We start from the raw sequence: 25,968 nt of genomic DNA, 5'->3' as shown, positions 1-25,968 counted from the left end.
CCCCATCCAAGCTGAGCTCAGAGGCTATTGCAATTTTGCAAGTCTGATCCCTTTAGACTGTCTCCAATACAGAAGGTATCCTGGTGTAGACACAGCTGATACTCATATCAAATAGGCCTGGAGGTCAATTCCTACTAGTGATACCAACAACAATCAAGACTTAACTACAACAAGGCTGTACACGCAGTCCACAAAGGGGAGCACCAAGAGTGTCCACCTCAGGTAACTGGGGAGGCTGACCCACCGGACCATATAGGACACCAAACACACAAAGTTATCCTGCCAACTCTGGGAAGCAGCAAAAATGCCGAGACAAGAAAAGAGATCTCAAAAGAAATTGGGGAGAACAAAAGACTGGATATAGAGTTCAAAACCATGGTTATAAGGTTTTTCAAGAATTTCCTAGAAAAGGCCGATAAATTTAATGAGACCCTCAAGGATATGAAAAGGGACCAACTAGAAATTAAACATACACTGGCGGAAATAAAAAATACTATACAGAGACCCAACAGCAGACTAGAGAAACGCAAGAATCAAGTCAAAGATTTGGAATACAAAGAGGTAGAGAACACTTCTCCAGAGAAGCAAGAAGAGAAGAGAATCCAGAAAGTTGAAGATAGTGTAAGGAGCCTCTAGGACAGGGGTCCTCAAACTTTTTAAAGTGGGGGCCAGATCACGGTCCCTCAGAGAGCTGGAGGGCCGGACTATATGAACTACTAATTCCTACTGTAACACCTTGGCTGCGCTCACTGCCCAAAAAACCTGGCGGGCAGGATCAGACTCCCCTGGGGGCTGCATGTGGCCCGCGGGCCGTAGTTTGAAGACCCCTGCTCTAGGACAATTTCAAGCATACCAACATCAGAATTATGGGGGTGCCAGAAGAGAAAGAGCAAGATACTGAAAACCTATTTGAAGAAATAATGTCAGAAAACTTCCCCCACCTGGTGAAAGAAATAGACTTACAAGTCCAGGAAGTCCACAGAACCCCAAACAAAAGGAATCCAAAGAGGACCACACCAAGACATATCATAATTAAAATGCCAAGGGCAAAAGACTAAGAGCAGCAAGAGAAAAACAGTTACCTATAAGGGAGCTCCCATATGACTATCAGCTGATTTCTCAACAGAAACTATGCAGGCCAGATGGGAGTGGCAAGAAATAGTCAAAGTGATGAATAGCAAGAACCTACAACCAAGATTACTCTACCCAGCGAAGTTATCATTCAGAAGAGAAGGGCAGATAAAGAGCTTCACAGATCACCACCAAACCAGTATTATATGAAATGCTGAAAGGTATTCTTTAAGAAGAGGAAGAAGAAGAAAAAGGTAAAGATAAAAATTATGATAAACAAATACATATATATCAACAAGTGAATCTAAAAATCAAGTGAATTAAAAATCTGAGGAACAGAATGAACTGGTGAATATAATAGAATCAGGGGCAAAGAAAGGGAGTGGATTGATAATTATCAGGGGGAAAAGGGTGTGGGAGATGCAGGAAGAGACTGGACTAAAATCGTACATTTATGGATGAGGACAATGGTTGGGGGGAGGTAAGGGCAGAGGGTGGGGTGGGAACCGAGTGGAAGGGAGCTATGTGGGAGGGGGAAAGGAGAAACAATTGTAATAATCTGAGCAATAAAGATTTATTTAATTTTAAAAAAGTAAAAAAAAAGTTTAAAAAATAATTATTTATTGTTGAAACTATTACCTATTTCTCCCTCCCCCCCCCCCCCAATTGATCCCCTCCTGTCCACCCTCTGATCCCCCGCCCCAGGCCTTGAGCACCCCACTGTCTCTCCATGGGCCATACATAGATGCACAAAGCTCTTTTGTGGATTATCTCTCACCCAGCCATACTCCCCCTCTGAGATTCTGCACTCTATTCCCTGCTTCCATGTCCCTGGATCCACTCTGTTCACTTTATTTTGTTCATTAGATTCCACATATAAGGGAGATTATGGGATACTTGTCTTTCTCTGATAGACCCATTTCTCTTAGCATGATGCTCTCCAGGTCCCTCCATGCTATCTCAAAGGGTAAGAGATCCTTCTTTTTACAGCTGTGCAGTATTCCATGGTGTAAATGTACCACAGCTTTTTATCCACTGTCTGCTGATGGGCACTTGGGCTGTTTCCAGGTCTTAGCTATTGTAAACTGTGCTGCTATGAATATAGGGATGCATACATCCTTTCTGATTGGTGTTGCGGGTTTCTTAGGCTGTGTTCCTAGAAGTGAAATCACTAGGTCAAACAGAAGTTCCATTTTTAATTTTTTGAGGAAACTCCATACTGTTCTCCATAGTGGCTGCATCAGTCTGCATTCCCACCAGCAGTGCACAAGGGTTCCCTTTTCTCCACATCCTCGCCAGCACTTGTCATTTGTTGATTTGTTGAAGATAGCCATTCTGACAGGTGTGAGATGGTACCGTACCTCATTGTCGTTTTGATTTGTATCTCTTGTATGATTAGTGACTTTGAGCATTTTTTAATGTCTCTTGGCCATTTGTATATCCTCTTTGGAAAAGTGTCTATTTAGATCCTTTTCCCATTTAATTGGATTTTTTATCTTCCTTTTGTTAAGTTGTATGAGTTCCTTATATTTTGGATGTATCATTGCCATATATGTTCTCCCATGGAGAGGGCTCCTTTTTTATTTTGTTGATGGTTTCTTTTGCTGTGCAAAAGCTTTTTATTTTTATGTAGTCACATTATTTATTTTCTCCTTAGTTTCCTTTGCCCTAGGAGATGTATCTATAACCATGTTGCTACGAGAGATGTCTGAGATTTTGTTGCCTATGGTTTCTTTAGGATTTTTATGGTCTCGTGTTTTACATTTAAGTCTTTATCCATTTTGAGTTTATTCTTGTGTATGATATAAGTTCATTCTACTTCAATTTTTTTTGCATCTATCCAATTTTCCTAACACCATTTATTGGAGACTCTCTTGACTCCATTGTATGCTCTTGCCTCATTTGTCAAATATTAATTGAGCATAATGTCTGGGATCAATTTCTGGGATCTCTGTTCTGTTCCATAGGTTTGTATGCCTGTTCTGTGCGAGTACCACATGGCTTTGCAATATTACTTGAAATCTGGTATTGTGATTCCCCCAACATTGTTTTTATTTCTCAAAATTGCTGCAGCTATTCAGTGGTCTTTTTGGTTCCATATAAATTTTTGGAGCATATGCCGTTGGTATTTTAATAATAGATTGCTTGCTTGCATTGTATAAACATTTAAATTATGTTAATTCTATAAAGCCATGAACCATGGTATAGTCTTGCACTTGTTTATATCTTCTTCTATCTCTTTTTTCAAAATCCTATAGTTTTCCAAGTACAGATCTTTTGCCTCCTTGGTTAAATTTATTCCTAAATATCTTAATTTATTTGTTGAGGTGGTAAATGGGATTGGTTGTTAGTTTCTTTTTCTGAGAATTCATTATTGGTGTATTTAAAAAAAAAACACATCAATTTTTGGATATTGATTTCGTCCTACTACATTGCCAAATTCATTTATTAAATCTACTAGTTTTTTGGTGAGAAACTTTAGGGTTTTCTATATACAACATCATGTCATCTTGCGAATGAGTTTTACTTCTTTCTTTCCAATTTCAATGCCTTTTATTTCTTCTTGTCTGATAGCTGTGGCTAGGACTTCAGTCTGTGTTGGATAAGAGTGGTGAAAATGAACATGCCTTTCTTGTTGAAGCTCTTTATTTGAGCGTCTATTTTGAATGATAGCCCTGCTGAATCTCAGATCTAGCTTTCCATCTTCGTCTCAGATCCTTGCTTTCCATCACATTGAGTACTTCATGCCATTCCCTTCTGGCCTATATATTATAGTTTCTTATTAGAAGTTAGATGTCAGCCTATGGGAGCTCCTTTGTAAGTAAGTACTTTTCTCTTGCTGTCTTTAATTTTTGGCATTTTACTTATGACGTATCTGAGGTGTCTGAGCATGGGCCTGTTCAGGTTCTTCTTGCTTGGGGTTCTCTGTACCTTCTGAACTCGTTTGACTTTTTTCCTTTATCAGATCAGGGACGTTTTCTGCATTATTTCTTTAAATATGTTCTCTATTCCTTTCTGCCTCTTCTGGCACACCTACTATTCTAATATTATTATGTTTCACATTGTTCCACAGCTCCCTTAAGCTGTCCTCCTGTTTTTTTTAAATTGTGTTTTCTTTTCGGTTCTCTGATTGAGTGATTTTTTTTCAACCTTGTCTTCTAATTCACTGGTTCAATCCTCAGCTTCCCCTAATCTGTTGTGTGTTCCTTCCAATGTGTTCTTTATTTGTGCTCTGTCATTCTTTATTTCCGACTGTTCTTTTTTTCATAGTTATTATACCTTTTTTCATGTTGTTGAGCATCTTTGCCATCATTACTCTGAACTTGTTTCATATAAATTTCTTATACCTGTTTCATTTATCTCTTCTTCTGGAGAATTCTGTTGCTCTTTCATTTAGGATTGTTTCTCTGACTCCTTATTTGGCTGTCTCTTTGGATTTGTGACTGTGTATTAGGTAAATCTGATATGCCTCTCAGTTTCCAGTGCAGGACAGTGTCAAATGCTGTTTCTAATTATATCAGGCAAAGACTTTAAGTCCCCAGAGCCTACCTTTGCCTACAGATTGATAGAATTCCACTTGAATGGCCCCAGGCAACAGGGTGGACAGTTGCTTCTGCTTGGAGGCTAATTGTTATTTGTAGTTTTTTACATGGCCTCAGGGCAAGGTGTTTTCCAATAGGGTGGGTCAACTGTCTTCCTCTCAGGCAAGGCAAATGTCTGCATGAGAAAGATGACCTCTGCAGTGTGAGGGAATGACTCAGCACAGGAAACAGGGGTGTCTACATTCTGAGCTGTAATCCCAGAGCCCCCAATCCTGGCTTCTGCTCACACAGCTCTGGTCCTCTCTGCCCTCCCTTTGGTGAAGCACATGGTGAATGACTCCACAGGGAATTTTGTGCTTCGGCCCTTTAAGAGGGTGCCTGAATTTTCAGCCATCACTCCCTGGCAGACAGCAACCCTGCTGTTTTTCACAGCCAGATGTTATGTAGGCACCCTTCTCAATTCTGGTGCTCTCTGCTGGGGAGCCCAGGTTGGGTATTAGACCTCAGAGTTCTCAGTGGCACCACCCTAACTCCCCCCTCCCCCCCACACAAAGCTGGGATATCTCTGCAAAACTTCAGCTGCTGTTTCTGGCCCAACCTTTTCATGCCTCCACCCGCTACCAGTCTCTCTGTGGTCTCCACTTTCGGTCCTTGGGCATCAGGTTCTCTCCTCTGAGTCTTCCGTTGATTATTCAGGAAGTTTTTCTGTGTTCTATTTGTAATTCCAGTTTGTTCCTGGGAGCATGTCTGTGCAGCATCCACTTACTCTGCCACCATTTTTAATCCCTGGTCAAAGGATTTTTTACAAGAGGGCCAAGACCATTCAGTAGGGGGGAAGATAGTCTCTTCAACAAATGGTGCTGGACAGCTGGACGTCCATGTGCCAAAGAATGAGATTGTCTCCTCCCTCACTCCAAATATAAGAATTAACCCAAAATGGATCAAAGACATGCATGTAAGAGCTAAAACTGCAATACTCATAGAAGAACACACAAGTGTACATTTTCATGACTGGGTTTTTAGATATTACTCCAAAAGCCCAGCAACAAAAAAACAGATAAATTGGACTTTAACAAAATTAAAATGTTGATGCATTAAAGGACATGATCAAGAAAGTAAAAGGACAGCATACACAATGGCAGAGAATATTTGCAAATAATTCTCTGATAAAGGCCTAATAGCCATAATATACATAAGGAACTCTCATAACAACAGAAAGACAACCCCATTAAGAAATTGAGCAATGGACTTGAGTAGACATTTCTCAGAAGTTGTACAATGGACAATAAGCACATAAAAAAGATGGTCAGTATCATTAGTCATTAGGGAAATATACAGTTAGATAAAACTTCACATTCATAAAAATGGCTATATTTTTAAAAATTGAAAAATAACATGTTGGCAAGGGTACAGAGAAAATGGAATCTTTGAACGTTGCTTGAAATGATGTCTGTCACCTTTGTTGAAAACATGTGGTGGTTCCTCAATAAATTAATCATAGAATTTCCATATGGCCCAGCTCCTTGGTACCCCATGTTCCACTTAAAAGTATATACCCAAGAAAATTGAATACAGGAGTTCAAATAGAAACTTGTTCACAGGCGTTTATAGCGTGCTGTTCACAGTAGCCAAAAGTTAGGAACAACCAAAATGTCAATCAGCAGATGAATGGGGAAACAAAATGTAGTCTGTTTATATAACAAAATATAATAGGATATTATTCAGCCATAATAAAGGGTGAAGTACTGACACATGCTACAACATGGATGATCTTGGGAATCATTAAACTAAAGTGGAAGAAGCCAGGCACAAACAGCTGCAGATGACTCCTTTTATATGAAGTATCCGGAGTTTGGAAACTTTAGAGACAGTTTAGAGCCAGGGCTGGGTTAGGGGGAGTTTCCTTTTGATCAGGAACTAGATAATGATCACTGTTACACTGCATTGTGAGTTTACTGAGTGCCACTGAATTGTACATGATGTAATGTTAAAATGGTAAGTTTTATATTATTTCATTTAGCTGCAGTTTTTTTTTTAAAAAAAAAGTGCTATAAAACCACTGGAAAGCATTTTAGGACAGTTGAGAAATGTTTATATACATCTATGCATTTTTATGCAAACTTGCCTCCATTACGTATTTGTAAGCAGCTTTGAGATCTCATCACGCACACTGCTCTCCACCACTGCGCTGCCTGTCGCGAGGGACACGGCTCCTCACGCCTGAGCAGCTGGGACAGTGTCAGCATCGTGCCTCTGACTTGCCCCAATAATGCTGTGATTGTGATCTAAGTTGTGTATTTTCACGGACATTTTCTTATTTCTGTTAACTTCGTAGAAATACCATCCATCATGTATCAATAGAAGCATTTGGTTTCCTTGAGATAATATATGAAGTGTTGGCCACAGAATATTATGTGGTATTATTTTCTTATGTCTTTTGAAATTTCATGTAAAGGTAATATGTACAATATAATTACTTTTTTCTTAAGTCTGCAAAAATGAGGACTTTGAAATCATTATATTAAAGTGTTCTTAAAAATGACTAGTTGAAATATTTGGCAGAATTTCCAATCTTTCCAACCTTTAAAAATTCAGTAATTTAGCCCTGCTGACATGGCTCAGTGGTTGAGCATTGACCTGTGAACCAGAAAGTCACGATTTGATTCCCAGTCAGGGCACATGCCTGGGTTGTGGGCTCGATTCCCAGTGTGGGGCCTGCAGAAACATCAGTGATTCTCCCTCATTGTTGATATTTCTATCTCTCTCTCCTTTTCCCTTCCTTTCTGAAATAAATGAAAAATTTTAATGAAATTATAAAAACTTCAGTAATTTAGTCTATATAAAATAAAATAGCTTAATTCTATCTTTTGTTGAAAAAATTTTTATTTAAAATTAATATCCTTTTTATAGAATCATCCAAATTGTTTATTTCTATATCTTAAGTAATATAGAAAGTTAAAAAGCAGTTTAAAAATTTATATGTATGTTAACTTTATGATTATAACTAAAATACATTGCATAGTAAACAGGCTAGAAAGAAATAAAACAAAATAGTAACTATCCTATCTAATAAAGAGGGAATATGCTATTTGATCCTCATGCCATTGTAAAGATGGCAGCACCCACAGCCAATAAGGAGGGAATATGCTAATTGACTGCCATGCCCTCAAAAATAGCCGCGCCCACAGCCACAAGATGGCAGCACCCAGTCCCTTCAGCCCCGCTGGGGCGCCTGCCTTTGGAGTGCCCCAGTCTCCTCAGTCCCCCAGCTGCCCAGGATCAGCCCAAGGTGCAGGCAAGACTCGGATGACAGCTGCCCAGCTGCCCAAGGCCACCCGAGACTCAGTAACCAAGGCCAGCCGAGGCGCTGCAGGCAGTGGCAGCAGCAGTGGTGTGCTGGGGCATTGCCTTCCCATGATCGCCGGGTCTCCTCCAGCCTCTGAGGGCTCTCAGATTGTGAGAGGAGGCAGGCTGGGCTGAGGGAGCCCCCTCCAGGGCATGAATTTTCATGCACTGGGCCTCTAGTGGTTTTATAAATATAGTGTAGGACAACTAATTACTTTATCTATTTTCCAAAACTTTTATAAATAGATTCTATGCATGATTTTAAAATTATTTTAAAATATCTTCATAGATTAAACCAAAAGATAAGTTTAATTTTTAAAAATTATTTTCATGGAGGTTCTCTTTCTCATTCTCTCTTTAGTACTGTTTTCTTACCTGGTAGCACATTGTAGCTTGATTCTACTCCATGAAAACTTAAAAAGGATTCAAACTTCTCCTCGGTGCTAGAATCCAAGTTAACCAGGGGAAGAGCCGCCACTGGCGTCACCACCGTTGTTTGCTGAATTCTGGGCTGTCCGCTGTGGTTAGGCGAAGAACTTTTCTTCAGTCTTTTGTAGTCCATCTTCCGCCTTTGCTTCCTGGGACTTTCATCGTTTTGTCCCACGTCAATTTGAAAAATGATAAGCAGAAAAACACAAGACAAACCTGCAAACTTCATGCTTGCGTTTTCACCATCTAGTTTCTAGAATGAGAATGAAACAATTTCCGAATGAATGGTGACAAAATTTTTATATCTGAAAATTGACTAATAAATGCCTCTATGCCTCAACAGCAGTCTTTGAGAAGTATCACATATGATATATGGAATCTGTGCTTCAGTATTTCTGCCAAGTCAGAATTCAGAATTTTTCCATCAGAATTAGACTTCTAATATCTTTGTCTCCTGACTAGGCATGAGCAGACTTTTTATATAAAGGACCAGTCAGTAAATATTTTAGGCTTCACGAGTCATATGTTCTCTGTCATAACTGCTCCCACCGCCGTTGTAGCAGGAAAGCAGACAGGCTGTGCACAGATGATGTGACTGTGTGCCAAAAAGCTTCCGTTTACCAAAACAGGCGACGGGTCCGACTGGCGCTGGGCCAGTTCCTGGCCCTTCTCTGGAGCGCTGAGTTGTAGGGTTTCTTTGCACCCGTCTGCCAAGTCATTTTGTTACTGACATTATCTAAAGTCCATTTCCCCGCTCTCCTTTGTTGCTCTTTTATTCTCTAATAGCTTTATAACTTTATCTGTTGAGGGAGGAGACATGATGGCACTATATAAAAATAATGGGAGCCTGGCTGTGTGACTTCATGGATGCGCGTCAACCTATGAACCAGGAGGTCACGGTTTGGTTCTTGGTCAGGGCACATGCCTGGATTGCAGGCTCAATCCCCAAGTGTGGGGCGTGTAGGAGGCAGCCGATCAATGATTCTCTCTCATCGTTGATGTTTCTCTGTCTCTCTCCCTCCCTCTTTGAAATCAATAAAAATATATTTTTAAAAAATAATAAGGGAAAGTAGCATCAATTATAAATAGGTAAGGGGGACAAAAAGTAACTCTTAATTAGCTGGTCTCAAGAGCAGCAAGGGCCCTGCACGTGGGGAAGCTGAGAAGCGCAGTTGAGAAACACGTCAGTGCTCGGGGTGAGAGACTGTGACAGTAGTGTTGTCGGGCAGGATGCCCCAGGCTCTGTCAAGTCAGGTGCAGGGACAGGTACGAGAAGCCCTTCAAAAGGAGATCACAGGGACTTTGCTGGAGGATCACACAACCATACCCTCTGACCTGCAGAGGGCTGTGCACCCCACCTTCCCCTCCGCTGGCAGTTCCTCCCTTGCACTCTTCCCCAGGTTCTCTCCCTGTCAGTACCGTGATCAGCTGCCCTCTGCACACAGCCACAGTATGTGGCGGAGAACCTGAAACCCCGCGGTCCTAAGGACCCAGAATCCTCAAAGTGTACCCCCCTCCTCACAGACCTCCTTGATCATCTCTGTCAACCAGAACAAACCTGTTACATTTCAGAGAACATCACTCTGGCTGGTGAAGGGAAGAGATGGGAAAGGCTCCGGGTGACGCTGCTACAGAAATTAAAACTTCAGACTGCCCTGGAGGGACTTGGAGAGCTCAAAGAGCCCACAGTGGCACAGAGCCTGTCAGCCGGCAGCCGTGTTGGGACCTTAGGAAATAACAGTGACCCTCCAAGCATGTGACGCAGCCTTTCTGGGTGAGAATGGCCTGCTGACATCCAGAAGCTTCTCTCTCGCAGGTCTGCTTCCAAACCGCGGGGAGGCTGTGGGAGCCAGGAGCATCTGAAGAGATTGTGTACTGGAGGCCAAGAAAGCCTTCCCTGACACAGTGCCTAGCACCCAAATGTATATCAAATGGAGATGATCACTGTCAGGTCCAGCCAAATATTGTGATCCTCTCCGTAAAACCTGTAATGGTTATAGCGAAAACAGAGTTGCCACCCTGGGTTCTTTGCCTATGTACAAATGTCACTCACTGACATTTCCCCCCACTGACATCTTTTTTCCATTCTGCCGTATGCTACATCACCTAGGGCTGTGGTCGGCAAACTGCGGCTCACAAACCACAGGTGGCTCTTTGGCCCCTTGAGTGTGGCTCTTCCACAAAATACCACGGCCTGGGTGAGTCTGTTTTGAAGAAGTGACCTTAGAAGAAGTTTTAAGTTTAAAAAATTTGGCTCTCAAAAGAAATTTCAGTCGTTGTACTGTGGATATTTGGCTCTGTTGACTGATGAGTTTGCCGACCACTGACCTAGAGGCTAAGCATAAGGGTTTCCATTCTGCATTACCAGCACTCCTGCCAGGTGGACAACTAGTGATCAGAGAGGGTCCATGAAGGGGTGGCTCCCAGAGAAGCTGAAGGTCGGGTCATGGTCACTTCTGAGAGAACTATCAGCCATTACCAGTTTGGTAACAAGACTTATCAAATCTGACTTTTACTGCCAACCATGGTGGAGTAACAGACCACATATAACTTCCCACCTAAAACAATCGAAAATTTGACAAAAAACTTGAAACACCATTTGGAGGAAACACCAATGTCCATACTACACAATGTTATCTACAGATTCAATGCAATCCCTATTAAAATACCAATGGCATATTTCACAGATTTAGAACAAATATTCCAAAAATGTATATGGAATCACAAAAGACCCCAAATAGCCTCAGCAATCTTAAAAAAGAACAAAGTTGGAGGGATCATAATACCAGATATCAAGCTATACTACAAAGCCATTGTACTTAAACCAGCCAGATACTGGCATAAGAACAGACATGTAGCCAAGACCAGTTTGGCTCAGTGGATAGAGAGTTTGCCTGTGAACTGAAAGGTCCAAGGTTCAATTCCGTCAAAGGCATGTACCTTAGTTGTGGGCACATCCCCAGTGGGGGTTGTGCGAGAGGCAGCTGATCGATGTTTCTCTCTCATCGATGTTTCTAACTCTCTATCCCTCTCTCTTCCTCTCTGTAAAAGATCAGTAAAATATATTTTTTAAAAAGAACAGACATGTAGACCAGTGGAACAGAAAAGAGACCCCAGAAGTCGACCCAAGACGCTATGCTCCATTAATAGTTGACAGAGTTGGCAAGAGCATTTAAAGGAGAAAGGACAGTCTCTTCTGTAAATGGTGTTGGGAAAATTGGACAGATACATGCAAAAATATATAATTAAACCACCAACTAACACCATACATAAGAATAAACTCAAAATGGATAAAATTTAAGATGTGAAAACCATAAAAATCCTAGAAGAAACCAAAGGCAGCAACATCTCAGATATCTCTCATAGCAATATATTTACAGATATATCTCTAAGGGCAAAGGAAACTAATGAGAAAAACAAACGAGACTGCATCAAAGTAAAAGGCTTCTGCAGAGCAAAAGAAACTGTCAACAAACAAAAAAAGGAGCCCACTGTATGGGAGAACTCATGTGGCAATGATATATCTGATAGGGTCACTATCCTAAATTCATACAACTTACCAATAGGAAGACAAACAATCCAATTAACAAATGGACAAAGAACCTCAATAGACACTTCTCCAAAGAGGAGACATATGAAAAAGCTCAAAATCACTGATCATTAGAGAGGTGCAATTTAAAATGACAATGAGGTATCACCTCACACCTGTCAGAATGGCTGCCATCAACAAATCAACAAATGACAAGTGCTGGTGAGGATGTGGAGAAAAGGGAACTCTAGGGCACTGCTGGTGAGAATGCAGACTGATGCAGCCATTATGAAAACAGTATAGAATTTCCTCAAAAACTTAAATATGGAACTGCCATTTGACCCAGTAACTCCACTTCTAGGAATATATCCTAAATAACCTGAAACACCATTTATAAAGAATGTATGCACCCCTATGTTCATAGCAGCACAATTTACAATAGTTAAGACCTGGAAATAGCCCAAGTGCTCATCAGCAGATGGGTGGATAAAAAGCTGTGGTACATCTACACCATGGAATACTATGCAGCAGTAAAAAGGCAGGATCTCTTACCCTTTGAGACAGCATGGAGGGACCTGGAGAGTATTATTCTAAGTGAAATTAGTCAGTCAGAGAAAGACAAGCATCATATGAGTATCAGATAAGTGGAATTGAATGAATCAAATAAATTGATGAACAGAATTGATCCAGAGTCATAGAAGCATAGAAAAGACTGCAGGTTGTGCCAAAACCAGTTTGGCTCAATGGATAGAGCATCAGTCTGCGGACTGAAAGGTCCCAGGTTCGATTCCGGTCAAGGGCATGTACATTGGTTGTGGGCACATCATCGGTTGGGGGTGTGCAAGAGGCAGCTGGTCGATGTTTCTCTCTCATCAACGTTCCTAGCTCTCTATCTCTCTCCCTTCCTCTCTGTAAAAAATCAATAAAATATATTTTAAAAAATAATAATAAAATAAAATAGTCAAGATATGGAAGCAACTAATCGATAAAATGGTAAATATGTCATACATACTAGTAAATAAAATGGAATATTACTCAGCTATTAAAAATAATAAAATCGTACCATTTGTGACAACATGAAAGGAACAGGTGTGGCCGACTGCAAACCACCATAGGCCCCTTGCTCAGGCCGCCCCATGCCTCAAGGGAACCCCCACCCTGATCTGGGACACCCTTCAGAGCAAACCAGCTGGCACCCTCCCATGCACCAGGCCTCTATCCTGTCTAATAAAAGAGTAATATGCAGATTGACCATCACTCCAACACACAATATGGCTGCCCCCATGTGCTCAAAGATCCTGCCCCTATGTGGACACAAGATGGCCACCATTGGAGGGCAGTTGGGAGGCACCAGGCCTACAAAGGAGGGCAGTTGGAGGTGATCAACCCTGCAGGGGAATGCAGTTAGGGGTGACCAGGCTGACAGAGGAGGGAAGTTGGGGGCAATACAGGCTGGCAGGGGAGTAGTTAGACATGGGAGTGGTTAGGGGGTGATCAGGCTGGCAGGTAGAAGCGGTTAGGGGTAATCAGGAAAGCAGTTGGGAGCCAGCAGTCCTGGATTGTGAGAGGGGTCCCAGATTGGAGAGGATGCAGGGTGGGCTGAGGGACATCCCCTCCACCCACCCTCATGCATGAATTTTGTGCACCAGGCTAGTCTTGTAATAATGATGCATGGCACCAGATGGGTACTTGGCTTATCCAGGAGATCACTTCTTAAAATATATAACTGTCTCTTCACTATGCTGTACACCTAAATTAATATAAAATAATATGGAGTATTCACTGTAATTGAAAAATAAAGAAATAAGTAAATAGCCCTAGCTGGTTTAGCTCAGTGGGTAGAGCATTGATATGTAGACTGAAGGTCCTGGGTTCAACTCTGGTCAGGGGCATGTACCTAAGTTGCAGGCTCCTCCCTGGCCTGGGCTCTGGTCAGGTAGGGGCACATGCAGGAGGCAACCAAGTGATGTGTTTTTCCCCCAGCGATATTTCTCTCTGTCTTTTCCTCTCTCTTCACTCGCTCTAAAAATCAGTGGAATACACACTGAGTGGCCAAATTATCATGATGTCTGAATGCATAAGTAAATATATATGTTAGAGGCCTGGTGCATGTATTCGTGCATGGGTGGGGTCCAGCCAGCCTAGCCAGGGGGAGGGGAAATGGGCGGTTGGCCCACCTGCCTGCTGGTCGAACTCCTGGTCAATTTGCATATTAGCTTTGTGTTATATAGGATATACACCGAGTGGCCAGATTATGATGATCTCTGAACATATAATAATCTGGCCACTCAGTGTACTTTTGTTTAAATCTGTTTTCTGTTTGCTTCCTGCTTATCCTGCCTGGGCTTTGATGGTGTTTTTTTATTTGTTTGTTTGTTTGTTTGTTTGTTTTATTTGTTTGTTTCTATTCTTGCTTGCTTTTTAAAAAATAGATTACTTATTTTTTATTATTATATTAGCAACTAAACACCTTTACTCTTCCGGTTTTTTTAATATAGGTTACCACACACATTCTTGAGTTATCAAGTCTAATACAAATCCGTACCTTTGCCATTTCCTGTACAATGCAAGGATCAGGAACCTCCCACTTCATCCTGGCATGTGTGCTGCTTTTGTCATATATTTTACTTCTTAAAAGAGTATTATTATTATTGTTGTTTTATACTCACTTTTTGTTTATATCAGGCTCTCTCAGGCTTAGCACTATTAAAATTTGTGTTGGATAGTTCTATTTTCATTGGGGAATGGCCTTTCTATACTTACTATCATCTTTTGCCTCAAGCCAGTAGATGCCCCTACTACCGTCCCTTCATTTATGACAACCATTAATGTCTTTAGACATCACCAAATATCTCCTAGGGTATAAAGGGAATTATCCTATTACCAGAGGAGAACCACTAATTTAGATCTACCTAAACATTTAGCCTTTTGATTATCTTTATTCTTTCCAGCATCATCAGTTTTCTATAGAATTTTTTTTTTCTGATTGACATTTTTGATTTTTTTTGTGCAGGACAACTGGTGGCCAGTTCTCTTTTTGTTTATCTGAAAATATTTATGTTTACTCTGAAAGGCTTTATTCTCTAGATATGAAATTATAGGTTGACAAGTGTTTTTGTTCAGCATTTGAAGATTTCATTCCAATGTCTTCTTTTTCCCATAGTTTCTATTAAGTGGTCATGTGTCAATCTAATTATTTCTCCTTTCAAAGTTACTTTTTTACTGGTTGCTTTTAAAATGTTCTCTTGGCTTTGGTTTTCAGCTGTTTTACTCTTTTAACATATAATTTTCTTGGTGTTTTTTTTTTTTTTTTTAATAATATTTTATTGATTTTTACAGAGAGGAATGGAGAAGGATAGAGAGCCAGAAACGTCAATGAGAGAGAAACATCGACCAGCTGCCTCCTACACATCCCCCATGGGGATGTGCCCGCAACCAACGTACATGCCCCCAACCGGAATCGAACCCAGGACCCCTCAGTCCGCAGACCGACGCTCTACTGCTGAGCCAAACTGGTTTCGGCGATTTTCTTGTTTTTTTTAATAGCACTTTTGAACCTGTAGCATCAGATTCATCAGATTTCGAAACTTCTAAGCCCTCGTGTCTTCAAACATTTTCTTGTTTCTCTCTCCTTTTTCTTTTTAGAACTACAATTGCATGTATGATAGTCTTATTCTTATGTCATTTTTATTTTGTATGTTTGGGTTTTTAATTTTTTAATTTTTCTTTTTTAAAAAAATATATTTTATTGATTTTTTACAAAGAGGAAGGGAGAGAGATAGAGAGTTAGAAACACCGATGAGAGAGAGTCATCAATCAGCTGCCTCTTGCACACCCCTTACTGGGGATATGCCCGCAACCAAGGTACATGCCCTTGACCGGAATCGAACCCAGGACCCTTCAGTCCCCAAGCCGATGCTCTATCCATTGAGCCAAACCAGTTTCAGCAATTTTTAAATTTTTCAATTACAATTGACACTCAATATTATATTTGTTTCAGGCATACAGCATAGTTAGTTAAATGTTTCTATAACTTATGGTCACTCTGATAAGTCTAGCATCCACCTCACACTATACATAGTTATTGCAATGTGACTATATTGTGTGCTGCGCTGTACATCCCCAGGACTATTTCGTAACTTCCAGTTTGTGCTACATAATCCTTTCACCTTTCCCCTCAGACCCCAACCCTCTAAAAGCACCTCCCATCTGACAACCATCAGTTTGTTTTCTGTACCTATGAGGTGTTTCTGTTTGTGTCTTATTATGCCTTTAATGTCTCTCTTCCTGCCTTGTATTTTTCATCCTTCTGAGATTCACTGGTTCATTCTAATTATTCTTTTAATCTGTCTTTCAGCTCACTAATTATCTTTTCAATTGTGGTTTATCTGCTGTTAAATCCACTCACTGACATCCTTATTTCTGTTATGTAGTTTGTTTTGTAGTTTTTTGAGTTCTCAATGGGTTCTTCTGACTCTACTAAAAAATTTAATCTTATTTTTTACTTTTTTGAACATACTTATCACTTTTTTTCTGAGTATAATTCGCTTTTTAATTAGAACAATGTGTGTAATGACAGAATGCCCCGCCATGTGCAGATGGCTGTAGTGAATACCCATGGACTGTATTCTGCCCAAGGAGGGAGGGAGGAATACTGGTGTGGGGCTGTGAGCCGGCAGTCTGCCCCCTGTGGGCAGGAGGCTGGGCCAACTGGGGGCCTGCACTCGCCTCCTGAATGGTAAGCAACTTACCACATTTTTAAAAGTTGTGTCTGAAGACTCCATTTTCAGAATCATCTGTAATCTATATTTCTTTAGTTATTTCTCTAGTCTGTATTTCTTTAAGTCTTGAGCCATGTTGTTGTTCTATTTGTATAATTGTGGCTTTGGATTGCATAACATTGTGTATAAAAATTATGAAAATATGTTGAAGGCCTAGGATGATATATTCTTAAGTAGTATCCTTTTATTATTATATTTATTTATTTATCCTCACTGGAGGATATTTTTCCGTTGATTTTTAGAAAGAAGGAAAGAGAAATACTGGTGTGAGAAAAACACACTGATTGGTTGCCTCCTGCACAAGTCCTGACCAGGGCCCAGGCAGAGGTGGAGCCTGCAACCGAGGTGCATGCCCTTGAATGGAACCCGGGACCCTTTCGTCAGCAGGCCTAAGCTCTATCTACTGAGCCAAACCAGCTAGGACGAATGTGTATTGTTTATCCCAGAAGGATTGATACCTCCTTTGGGCATGAAGCTATGGGCACTACCAATTGTAGACTGAGTGATGGAAGCACTTTGTGCCCCAAATCAAGCCTGGAGATTTTTCCAGCATCACCTTCCCGCCCCCCCTGCTGCTTGCTCAGTCCTTTCCCATGCTTTTTGGTTCTTTTGCCTAATGAGGCCATTGTAGAGCTTCTCCACCTCTTCTGGACCCACAGATGCTCTGAAGGAAAGTTTCCCAGACCTCTTTGCGTTTCAGTCCTGTCCCATATTATTATCCTAGCTTGCCTAATTATCCTCAGCATATCAGTCGGTCTGATGGCCTGGCCTGCCATTATTAGAAGCAGAAGTTCCCTGAGATTCATTTTATTTCCTGCTGAAATATATCCATGTCCTAAAAGAGAATGTTGTGAGTTGTAAAACTTGAATTTTCATGTTCAGAAAATAATCTGTTTAGTTAAAAATGGAATTATTTCAAAATCATTTGCCATCAATACTTCACAGATATTATTCCATTAGTTTTTTATATCTAGTGTTATCAGTGCAAACTTTAAATTTAATCTGATTTTCATCTCTTCTTAAGAAATCTATTTTTCTCTCTATAGAAACTATTTCATATTTTCAATTAATGTAATATTCAGAAGTTTTACTACAATGTATGGGGTTAGGTGGTGGTTTTTAATTCGTCCTTCTTGGGACCCTTTCGTCTGACACCTCTCCCCCGCAGGCTCTCTCTGCTTAGTTTTCTCCCACATCCCCATGTTCTCCGTCTTCGAGGCCTCCTCCCAGCTTCTGCCTCGGCAGTTCTCATTTTCCAGTGGAGCTACGTACTCGTGTGTATTTGTTGATCATACATCCTCTCTTATTTTTAGGGATTGGGTGAGAGGAGAAGAGGGTGTGCAATCTGCTCAGTTTGCCTTCTTGAATCTCAGTAATTCTTTTTGTAACTTTATCGAAAAACATCATCTTCCCCTAGCCACGTTGTCCTTGGGTCATATTCTGATTTGCCGCCACTAAGGTATTATGTCAGCGAGTCCAGCCCTGCAAACTTTGTTCAGTGTATCTGCACATTAGTTACTGCAATCATTCTGAAATCTTTACTGTAAGTCATTGAAAGAAAACAGCATTAGACAACTTTTTGTAATTAGTTTTAAAAAAAACTAACATGCAAAATGTAAGCAAGGAGCAAATCCCTTAGCTGATTGATTGTAAAAATTATAAATGAGAGTTCAGAGAGCAAGCCAGCCCTGGGAAGGAGTAACAAAAGCAGCAGGGAAGGTGGATGGGAGGTGGGGGGAGGCGGAGGGAAGAATGCAGTAGCAGGCGAGGCCCTGCTGGAGAGGGCTTCAGCCCAGGCTGGCGGGAGCTCTGGGTGCGGCTCCCTGCGGAGGGTCAGGGCTGGAGGGAAGTCTGGGGCCTGTTGTCCCTGTGCTGCCTGCAAACACTCACCAGCTGCCTGAGCTCACCCCATGCTGGAAACCAGCTGCTTCGTCTCTCTCTCTCTGTCCCCCAAGTTGGCCTACTTTTCCTAACCCGGGGATCTGAATAGGCGTGTGCAGAAATAACTCCCTTACCTTTAACAAAATTAGGATCTCAGTAATCTCATTGAAATGTTCAGGTAATTTTTATGAAATGGCCTCTCCATACTCATGTTATCCTTCATGCCTGCGCCTTTGTGATTTTCAGGGATTTATAGAGTTCCTCTCTATGTTTAATATTTAATAAGCAACTTTGCAATTGAGTTAATGTTTCCCGAGGTAAAGATTGTAAGGCACTCTAATCACAGCAAGTATTATTTTAATCAAGTGAATTATTTTCTTAGTACTCATTGTGTTCATCCCAACACAAATATGATCTGTAAACCTTGGTCCGCTTACTGTTTATTTCCTTAAATTTTTTTTTTATCAGAACTCTTAAGTGAGCTCTTAAAATATTAAATTTAGAATTTTAAACTTCTACATGAAGCTGAGAGATGTCTGTTATCCCTTTCACCTCACTCAGCAGGCTTAAAATGAAAAAAAAAAAAGTTTTCATTAACCCTTTATGTTCTTTTAGGACTTAAAAATAGAGAAAGCAAAAATTTCAAACTACCACTTCCATTGAGCACGTAATTCTATTTAAACATATAAAAATACCGGTATATTTAATCCCAACTCCATATAGTTTGAAATACTTGAGAAGATTTTACCCTGAGAAAAACAAGTAAACAGAATAATGCACATTTTAAACTTTAAACATCTATTAGTAAGAGCTAATTTCCTGAAATGCTAACATATTTACAACATAAAACACCCAAATATTATAACCATTCCACATGCTGTTGCAGAAACTTAAAGCAGAAAACTTTTTACCTGGAAATCTACACTAAGGAGGCTTTGCTTGGTGTCATTAAGTCTCCAGCTGAAAGTGAGAGGGAAGCAGAGCTTTCTGTGAAACCAGCACCGAGGGGGGTGGAAGGCCCTGCCTCCATGGAAACGGCTAATGGCTAATGCTTCCCTGGGGATAGATGCCTTTCAGCGGCTCCCAAAACCAGCCAGCGAGGACCGGGAGCAGGGTTTCCAGGGAGACGTCTGTCTGACTCACAGCAGCGCGGACACGCTGCAGCTGAGGAGTGGAGTGGGAGGACAGCAGTGAGGCCCGGTCAGGAAATCTGGTTCTCATAGATTTCCGCAGAAAAACCCTTCCCCTGCCGGCCTCCGAACCGCGGGGTGCACACGGGGAAGAGCCGCCTCCTGGCGTCCTGAGCGGGTGGTGGCCGTGGCCCCGCGGCCTCCCTGCCGGTGACTGCACACGCAGAGCCCTGAGCAAGGCCCAGAGCTGACCCTGTGCAGTCCTTGTGAGCGCCACTTCCCGCCCGGAGGCAGGGAGGAGGCCTGGGCTGCGGGTCCGAGGCCCCCCCTTCCTGGGTTCCTGTCCAAGGCTTATTCCTTTGTGCGCAGGGATGGTGATTACTTTCAAATTTCTGTGCCAATACATGACTAACAGAAGTGCCCGTCATGGGCCAAGTAACCTACTATTTATTTCTCGTATTATTTTCCATCTTTCTTGTTGAAAGTATTATATATGTCCCCTCTTTTCCCCACTGACTCCCTCCAGCCCCCCCCCCCCCCCTCGCCAGACCTCACCTGCCAGTCAATGATTCTCTTTCATCATCGGTGTCCCTCTCTCTCTCTCCCTCTCCCTTCCTCTCTGAAATCAACAACAACAAAAAAAATAACAAAGATCCACACTGCTAGGGTTGGGGAGCGGGAGGGGTGCACAGGGCACAGAGGGCCTTTGGGAGTGAGCGCCGGTGTGGTCTGATGAGGACGGACAATGTCAGTGCGCTGTCCACCCACGCGGCCATGACGCGAGTGCGCAGTGCACCTGCGGACGCGCCTGGGCGGGGTCCTGTGCCCTCGTCGGAAGGGCGGCGCCAGTGTGGGATGTGGATGATGAGGGGCCAGAGGCACGGGCGCGATGGGAAACGGCTGCACCTTCTGGGCCCTGCGGGAGCCTGAAGTTGCTCTGTAACACACTGGCCTTTGGCAGGCCCGGAGGAGGCCCGCCTGGTCTAGGGCGGGGCTGGGGGCGGCAGGCATTGTGCCGCGGTTCCCGGGGGCAGTGGTAGAAGGCGGAGGATGGCGCGGGCTTTGTGCGCTGCCTCGGCTCTGCAGCGCCAGCGCCAGCGCACGCGGGCCAGGGAGCTCGGAGCCGCCGTTGGCACCCTCGGACGTGCGGGAAGTGAGTGCGAAGCATGTGGCTCCCACATGTGAGCGCAGAGAGCGCCCTCCTGAGCTCGGGGGCCAGGGGGCCGCCTTCCGTTGACCAGTCCGGTCTGGGTGGCCGTCCGTTTGGACTCCTGGCCTACCTGAATGACGACTGTATCCAGAGTGGCCTGGGAGACCGGGTGTGAAATGACGCGTGACCGTGGCCTGGAGGGACCCTTGAAGCAGGAGCCTGGCTGTGTGCGTGGTAACCGCTCCTCTTCGCCTGCGAATTCCCTCACCTCCATCAGCCCAGAGGACCTGCGGGGGTCCTCTGCTCCCGCCTCCGCCCAGGCCCACGCATGCCTCCTCCTGCAGCGCGTGGTCAGCAAGCCCCAGTCAGCCCCCGCTGCGCCCCAGTGCCTTCCTCTCTCTTGTCCTGCCCTGGCTGGTGGCCATGCTCTGGAAGCAGCCTGCTCTTCCTCCTCCTCCTCTCCATCCCCCCCAGCCCCTCGCTGTGCATCGCCCCCAGCCTTTAGCGGAGGAAACTGATCACAGGACGTTAGCCTGTCCATGAGCACAGACCTAGTTTAAGCTCCAAACTGTTTCCTGACCTTTATGCTCTGATTGCCAACTTCCAGACCCTGGATCTCCCCCACGCCCTGCATTTCCCCTCCTGGCTCCCCCCCCCCCCCCCCCCCCCCCCACTCCCAGGCTGCATCAGCACTATCTATGAGGACTAGGCATCCTGTCCCTCAGGGTCCTGATCCTCTCTGTTCCTCAGACATGCAGGACCCACCCAAGCACTGGCTTTACTGGCTCATTTTAAAATGTAGTCTCACCTCTGCTTTTCAGAGCTGATTCCTTCGTTTAGGCCTGGGTGGAGAAGTGAATTTATGACATGGCCATACCGCCAAGACATTGTGCTTACCCAAACCAACCTGTCTTAACGCTTGGAACATTCTGACAGGAGTTCAAGAGTGCTTACATTAAAGAAGAAATTTTGTATAAAGAAAACGACATTTGATATTTAGTTTCCATTATTAAAAACTACAAGAAGTCATTTTTGCCTTAAGAGTGTGCAAAGTTAAAAACGTAAGTTATCATGCCGAAATCGGTTTGGCTTAGTGGGTAGAGTGTTGGCCTGCGGACTGAAGGGTCCCAGGTTCGATTCCGGTCAAGGGCATGTACCTTGGTTGCCGGCACATCCCCAGTGGGGGTGTGCAAGAGGCAGCTGATCGATGATTCTCTCTCATCGATGTTTCTAAATCTCTATCCCTCTCTCTTCCTCTCTGTAAAAAATCAATAAAATATATATATATTTTAAAAATGTAAGTTATCAGACATTTAAATAGTTTTGTAGTTTTGAGGAGACTACAGCTGTGACCCAGGGGCGAGCACCCGGCGAGCCTGAGAAAGGAGAGCTTCCTTGCCTGGAGGAGGGCACAGCCATGGAGGAAGTAAGGTGTGTACAGGCCCAGGAATGGCTCGCCTGTGGGGTGAGGTAGGTCCCTGTGGCACGGGAGCTGGGCTTTCTGAGGGATGCACTGCAGCCCCGGCTGGGCGCCGAGGAAGAACGAGAAAAGGGCGGGTAAAGGGATGTCTAGTAAGTGCAGTGTAGAGGGGAGGTGGCTAATGGCTGTGAGGCTAGTCTGTCAACCCCCATAACAGAGACTGAGGAGGGGACAAGGGTCCCCGTGAATCCGGGGAGGGCAGAACAAGTGGCCCCAGTGCCAACTAAAAAGGAGATCGGCTTACCTGCCACCACAGTCGTTCTCCGAGGCTCTGCCCTGGTGATGTGAGTCCGTGGGGCCCTGTCAGGGCCTGGGCAGCTTCCGTCTTCGGTGCTCAGGCCCAGGAGGTCTGGGAGCTCCAAACCGGATCCAGAGGGCGGCCTCGCTGGCCTGGCCGAGGTCCGACCCGGAGGGGCCAGACTGCAGCCTGATCTCCATGGCCTTCCCTTCCGCACCTGGCGCAGGGCCCAGGGGGTGGGTCTCGGTTTGGGCAGGAGTGGTCCCAGTGTCCTTGTGGCATTTGAAGCAGGGCCCGGAGGAGGCTGAGCCCCTGACTTGCCCTTGTTGGAGGACCGGCACTTGGTGTGGGGTTTGTGAGAGCGGCGGCCAGGAGCTGGAAGGGCCTCAGCTTGGCCTGATCTCGCCTTGTTGTTGGACTTGGGTCTCCTGGTCTCTGTTATTAAAGACCTCAGAGGCCAGGTTAATGAGGTCTTGTTGAGGTGTCTGTGGACCTGTGTCCATTTTTGGAAGCTAGCGGCATATGTGGGGGCTGATTGGGCTATAAAATGGGTGTTCAGAAGAAGGGTTCCCTCTGGGAGGTGGGGTCTAAGGTGGTCAATTCCCACAAGCCCTCCGTGAGGTGGGGAGGAGAGCTGGGTTTCCGTCAGGCCCTGCGTGATTTTATTGTGCCATAGCTGACCGCCCCATGGACAGCCTTGTGAGTCCGGCAATGAGACAGGAGATTATGTGGCTTCGGAGCTGGTGCCCGGAAAAGTAGCCTGATAGCCCCATCTCGGGCAGTTTGGGGACCACGTCAGTGTCGTGTCTATGGGCCCAGCAGGGTCCTGAGCTGCTAGCCAGATGTGCTCCTTCTCCTCCGGGTGAGAGAGGAGGACCCAGATGTCATGTCAGGGCAGGTACTGCGTCAGGCACTCAGATTCCTTGGTAAAGGTGGGGGGTCGGTGGAAAAATTCCTGAGACGCCTCTCAATCTGTGTGAGGGCGGACATGGAGAATGGGTGTACACCCAGACAGCACCCTCAGGTCCTGCCACCTCCCTCGGGGCTAGAAGAGGCGCGGGAATAGGAGTGGCTGTGGAGGAAGACGGTCTCTGGGAGTGTTAGTTGGGTGGGAAAGTCTGTATTGGAGCTCGAGTTCTCGGGATTTGGGCTCTCAGGGGTCGGGGAGCAGGTGGCTGCTGGTGAGGAGGGTCTGGGTTTGGGGATGGGGTAGCAGTCGGTGATCTGCTGGGTCAGGAGTAGATTCAGAATCAGAAGTGTTGGGGGGCTGTTTCACGTGAGGAGAAGGGTCTGGTGGGCTGGGCAGGACTGGCAGAGAGGGTGGGGACGGAGGGTGAAAAGGCCTGGACGTGGGGAATCTGACCACTTTCCATTGCGGTGACAGCACTTACCTAAACAGCGCGATGTGGTAACATGGAAAGTGCATTTTCAGGCCATGAGATTACCATCTGGTTTATGTTGTGGCCAAACAGCGTTACGAAGGAAAATGAGGGCCTTGGGCCTGACCTCCCTGTGAGTGTCAGAGGGAGGTGCCGTGGCCCAGGAGAGAGGAAGGGTGAGGGACAGACCACAGACCCAACGGGGACTGTTTAGGGCAGGCGTCACCACGAGAAACCAGGGGTGACCCTCAGTCTGGGCGAACCCAGTCCAGAGGACCCGAGGCCGAATGGCTGAGGAGTCTTCTGGCCCAGCGCTAGGACTTTCTAGAAGAGAGACTTTGGAGAAGTCAGAGAGGGAGAGTGGACAGAAGACTCCAGACGAGGGGAATGGTGGGACGTCACTCGCCTAGAGAAGACTGGCCGGTGCGGGGTGAGGGTCAGCAGTGGAGAAGGAGAGGTTCCCCATCCAGTGTCCTCCTTGGCTGGTTCCGGAGGGTCTAGAAGGGAGGGAGGCTGATAGAGGCTGTGATCATGTCACCGAGTGGATCGGGAAGTGAGCCCAGGACGAGCTGCCGCTGCCTATGGGAACGAAGCCAGGGTGATGGTTCCCCTTCCCCGTGGGACCCTCCTTGGTTTCAGCACCAAATGCTAGGAATGCACGAGGCCAAAAGGGGGAAAGAATTGTGGGTTGATTAGGTCATCGGGAAACCAGGTGGAATGAGCCCCCAAACAGCACCAGCCCCCAGGGGCGGGAGTCCGAGGTTTTAAAAAACCTGCCGGGTCTGGATCCTGGGAAGGTACGGAGGGGAGGGATATGGTCTTGGCACGTGGTATGTGGTCTCAGCGAAAGGAATGTTGGTTGTGAAATGGCCTGAAGTTCAGTTTCCAGGGGAGGGGTATTGACTCAATATTTTTTATGAGAATTAACAAAATTCCCTGCAACCCAGGCATGTGCCCTGACCGGGAATTGAACCGTGACCTCCTGGTTCATAGGTGGACACTCAACCACTGAGCCACGCTGGCAGTTCCATAATTAATTTTTTGAGGAAACTCCATACTGTTCTCCACAGTGGCTGCACCAGGCTGCATTCCCACCAGCAGTGCATGAGGGCTCCCTTTTCTCCACATCCTCGCCAGCACTTGTCGTTTCTTGGTTTATTTTTATTTTTATTTTTTAAATATATTTTATTGATTTTTAACAGAGAGGAAGGGAGAGAGTTAGAGAGCTAGAAACGTCGATGAGAGAGAAACATCGGCCAGCTGCCTCTTGCACACCCCCTACCGGGGATGTGCCCGCAACCAATGTACATGCCCTTGACCGGAATCGAACCTGGGACTTTTCAGTCCACAGACCGATGCTCTACCACTGAGCCAAACCGGCTTCGGCAGTTTCTTGGTTTATATAAGTTGCTTTAATTGGCATCTCTCTGATGATCAGTGACTTTGAGCATTTTTTCATTTGTCTCTTTGGCCATCTGCATGTCCACTTTGGAGAAGTGTCTATTTAGGTCCTTTGTCCATTTTTTAATTGGATTGTTTGTCTTTTGTTAGTTGTGTGAGTTCCTTATATATTTTGGAGATTAACCCTTTATCAGATGTATCATTGCCAAATATGTTCTCCTTTTCATTTTGTCAGCGGTTTCTTTTGCTGTGCAGAAGCTTTTTTTGATGCAGTCCCGTTTATTTTGATGCAGTCCCATTCGTTTATTTTCTCCTTAGTTTCCATTGTCCTAGGAGATGTATCCATAACCATGTTGCTACAAGAGATGTTAGAGATTTTGCTGCCTATGGTTTCTTCAGGATTTTTATGGTTTCATGACTTACATTTAAGTTTTTATCCATTTTTTAAAGTATATTTATATTAATTTCAGAGAGGAAGGGAGAGGGAGAAATAAACATCATTGATGAGACCAAATCAGTGGTCTGCTGCCTTCTGCATGCCCCCTACTGGGGATCAAGCCTGCAACCTAGGCGTATGCCCTTGACCTGAATCAAACCTGGGATCCTTCAGCC

At 44.4% G+C, this 25,968-nt stretch overlaps 2 protein-coding genes across 4 annotated transcripts in view; one reads left to right on the top strand and one right to left on the bottom strand.

Moving 5' to 3' along the window:
* The window catches only part of ECM2 (extracellular matrix protein 2), a 49,708-nt gene extending 30,123 nt beyond the window's left edge, over positions 1-19,585 (bottom strand). Inside the window, exons 1-2 of the mRNA XM_084899019.1 lie at positions 19,490-19,585; positions 8,334-8,640 (exon numbers count right to left, since the gene is read on the bottom strand). Coding sequence (XP_084755145.1) covers positions 8,334-8,616 — 283 coding nt within the window. The 5' untranslated portion in view covers positions 8,617-8,640; positions 19,490-19,585. The remainder of the gene's footprint in view (positions 1-8,333; positions 8,641-19,489) is intronic.
* CENPP (centromere protein P) overlaps positions 1-25,968 on the top strand; it is a 191,546-nt gene that overhangs the window by 156,964 nt on the left and 8,614 nt on the right. The gene's annotated exons all lie outside the window — the stretch shown is intronic.

This window comes from Pipistrellus hanaki (genome assembly GCF_964339955.1).
Source record: "Pipistrellus hanaki genome assembly, chromosome: 11".
NCBI lineage: Eukaryota > Metazoa > Chordata > Mammalia > Chiroptera > Vespertilionidae > Pipistrellus > Pipistrellus hanaki.
Note: the sequence above shows the minus strand (reverse complement) of the source record. Positions and strands in the feature narration are given on the sequence as shown.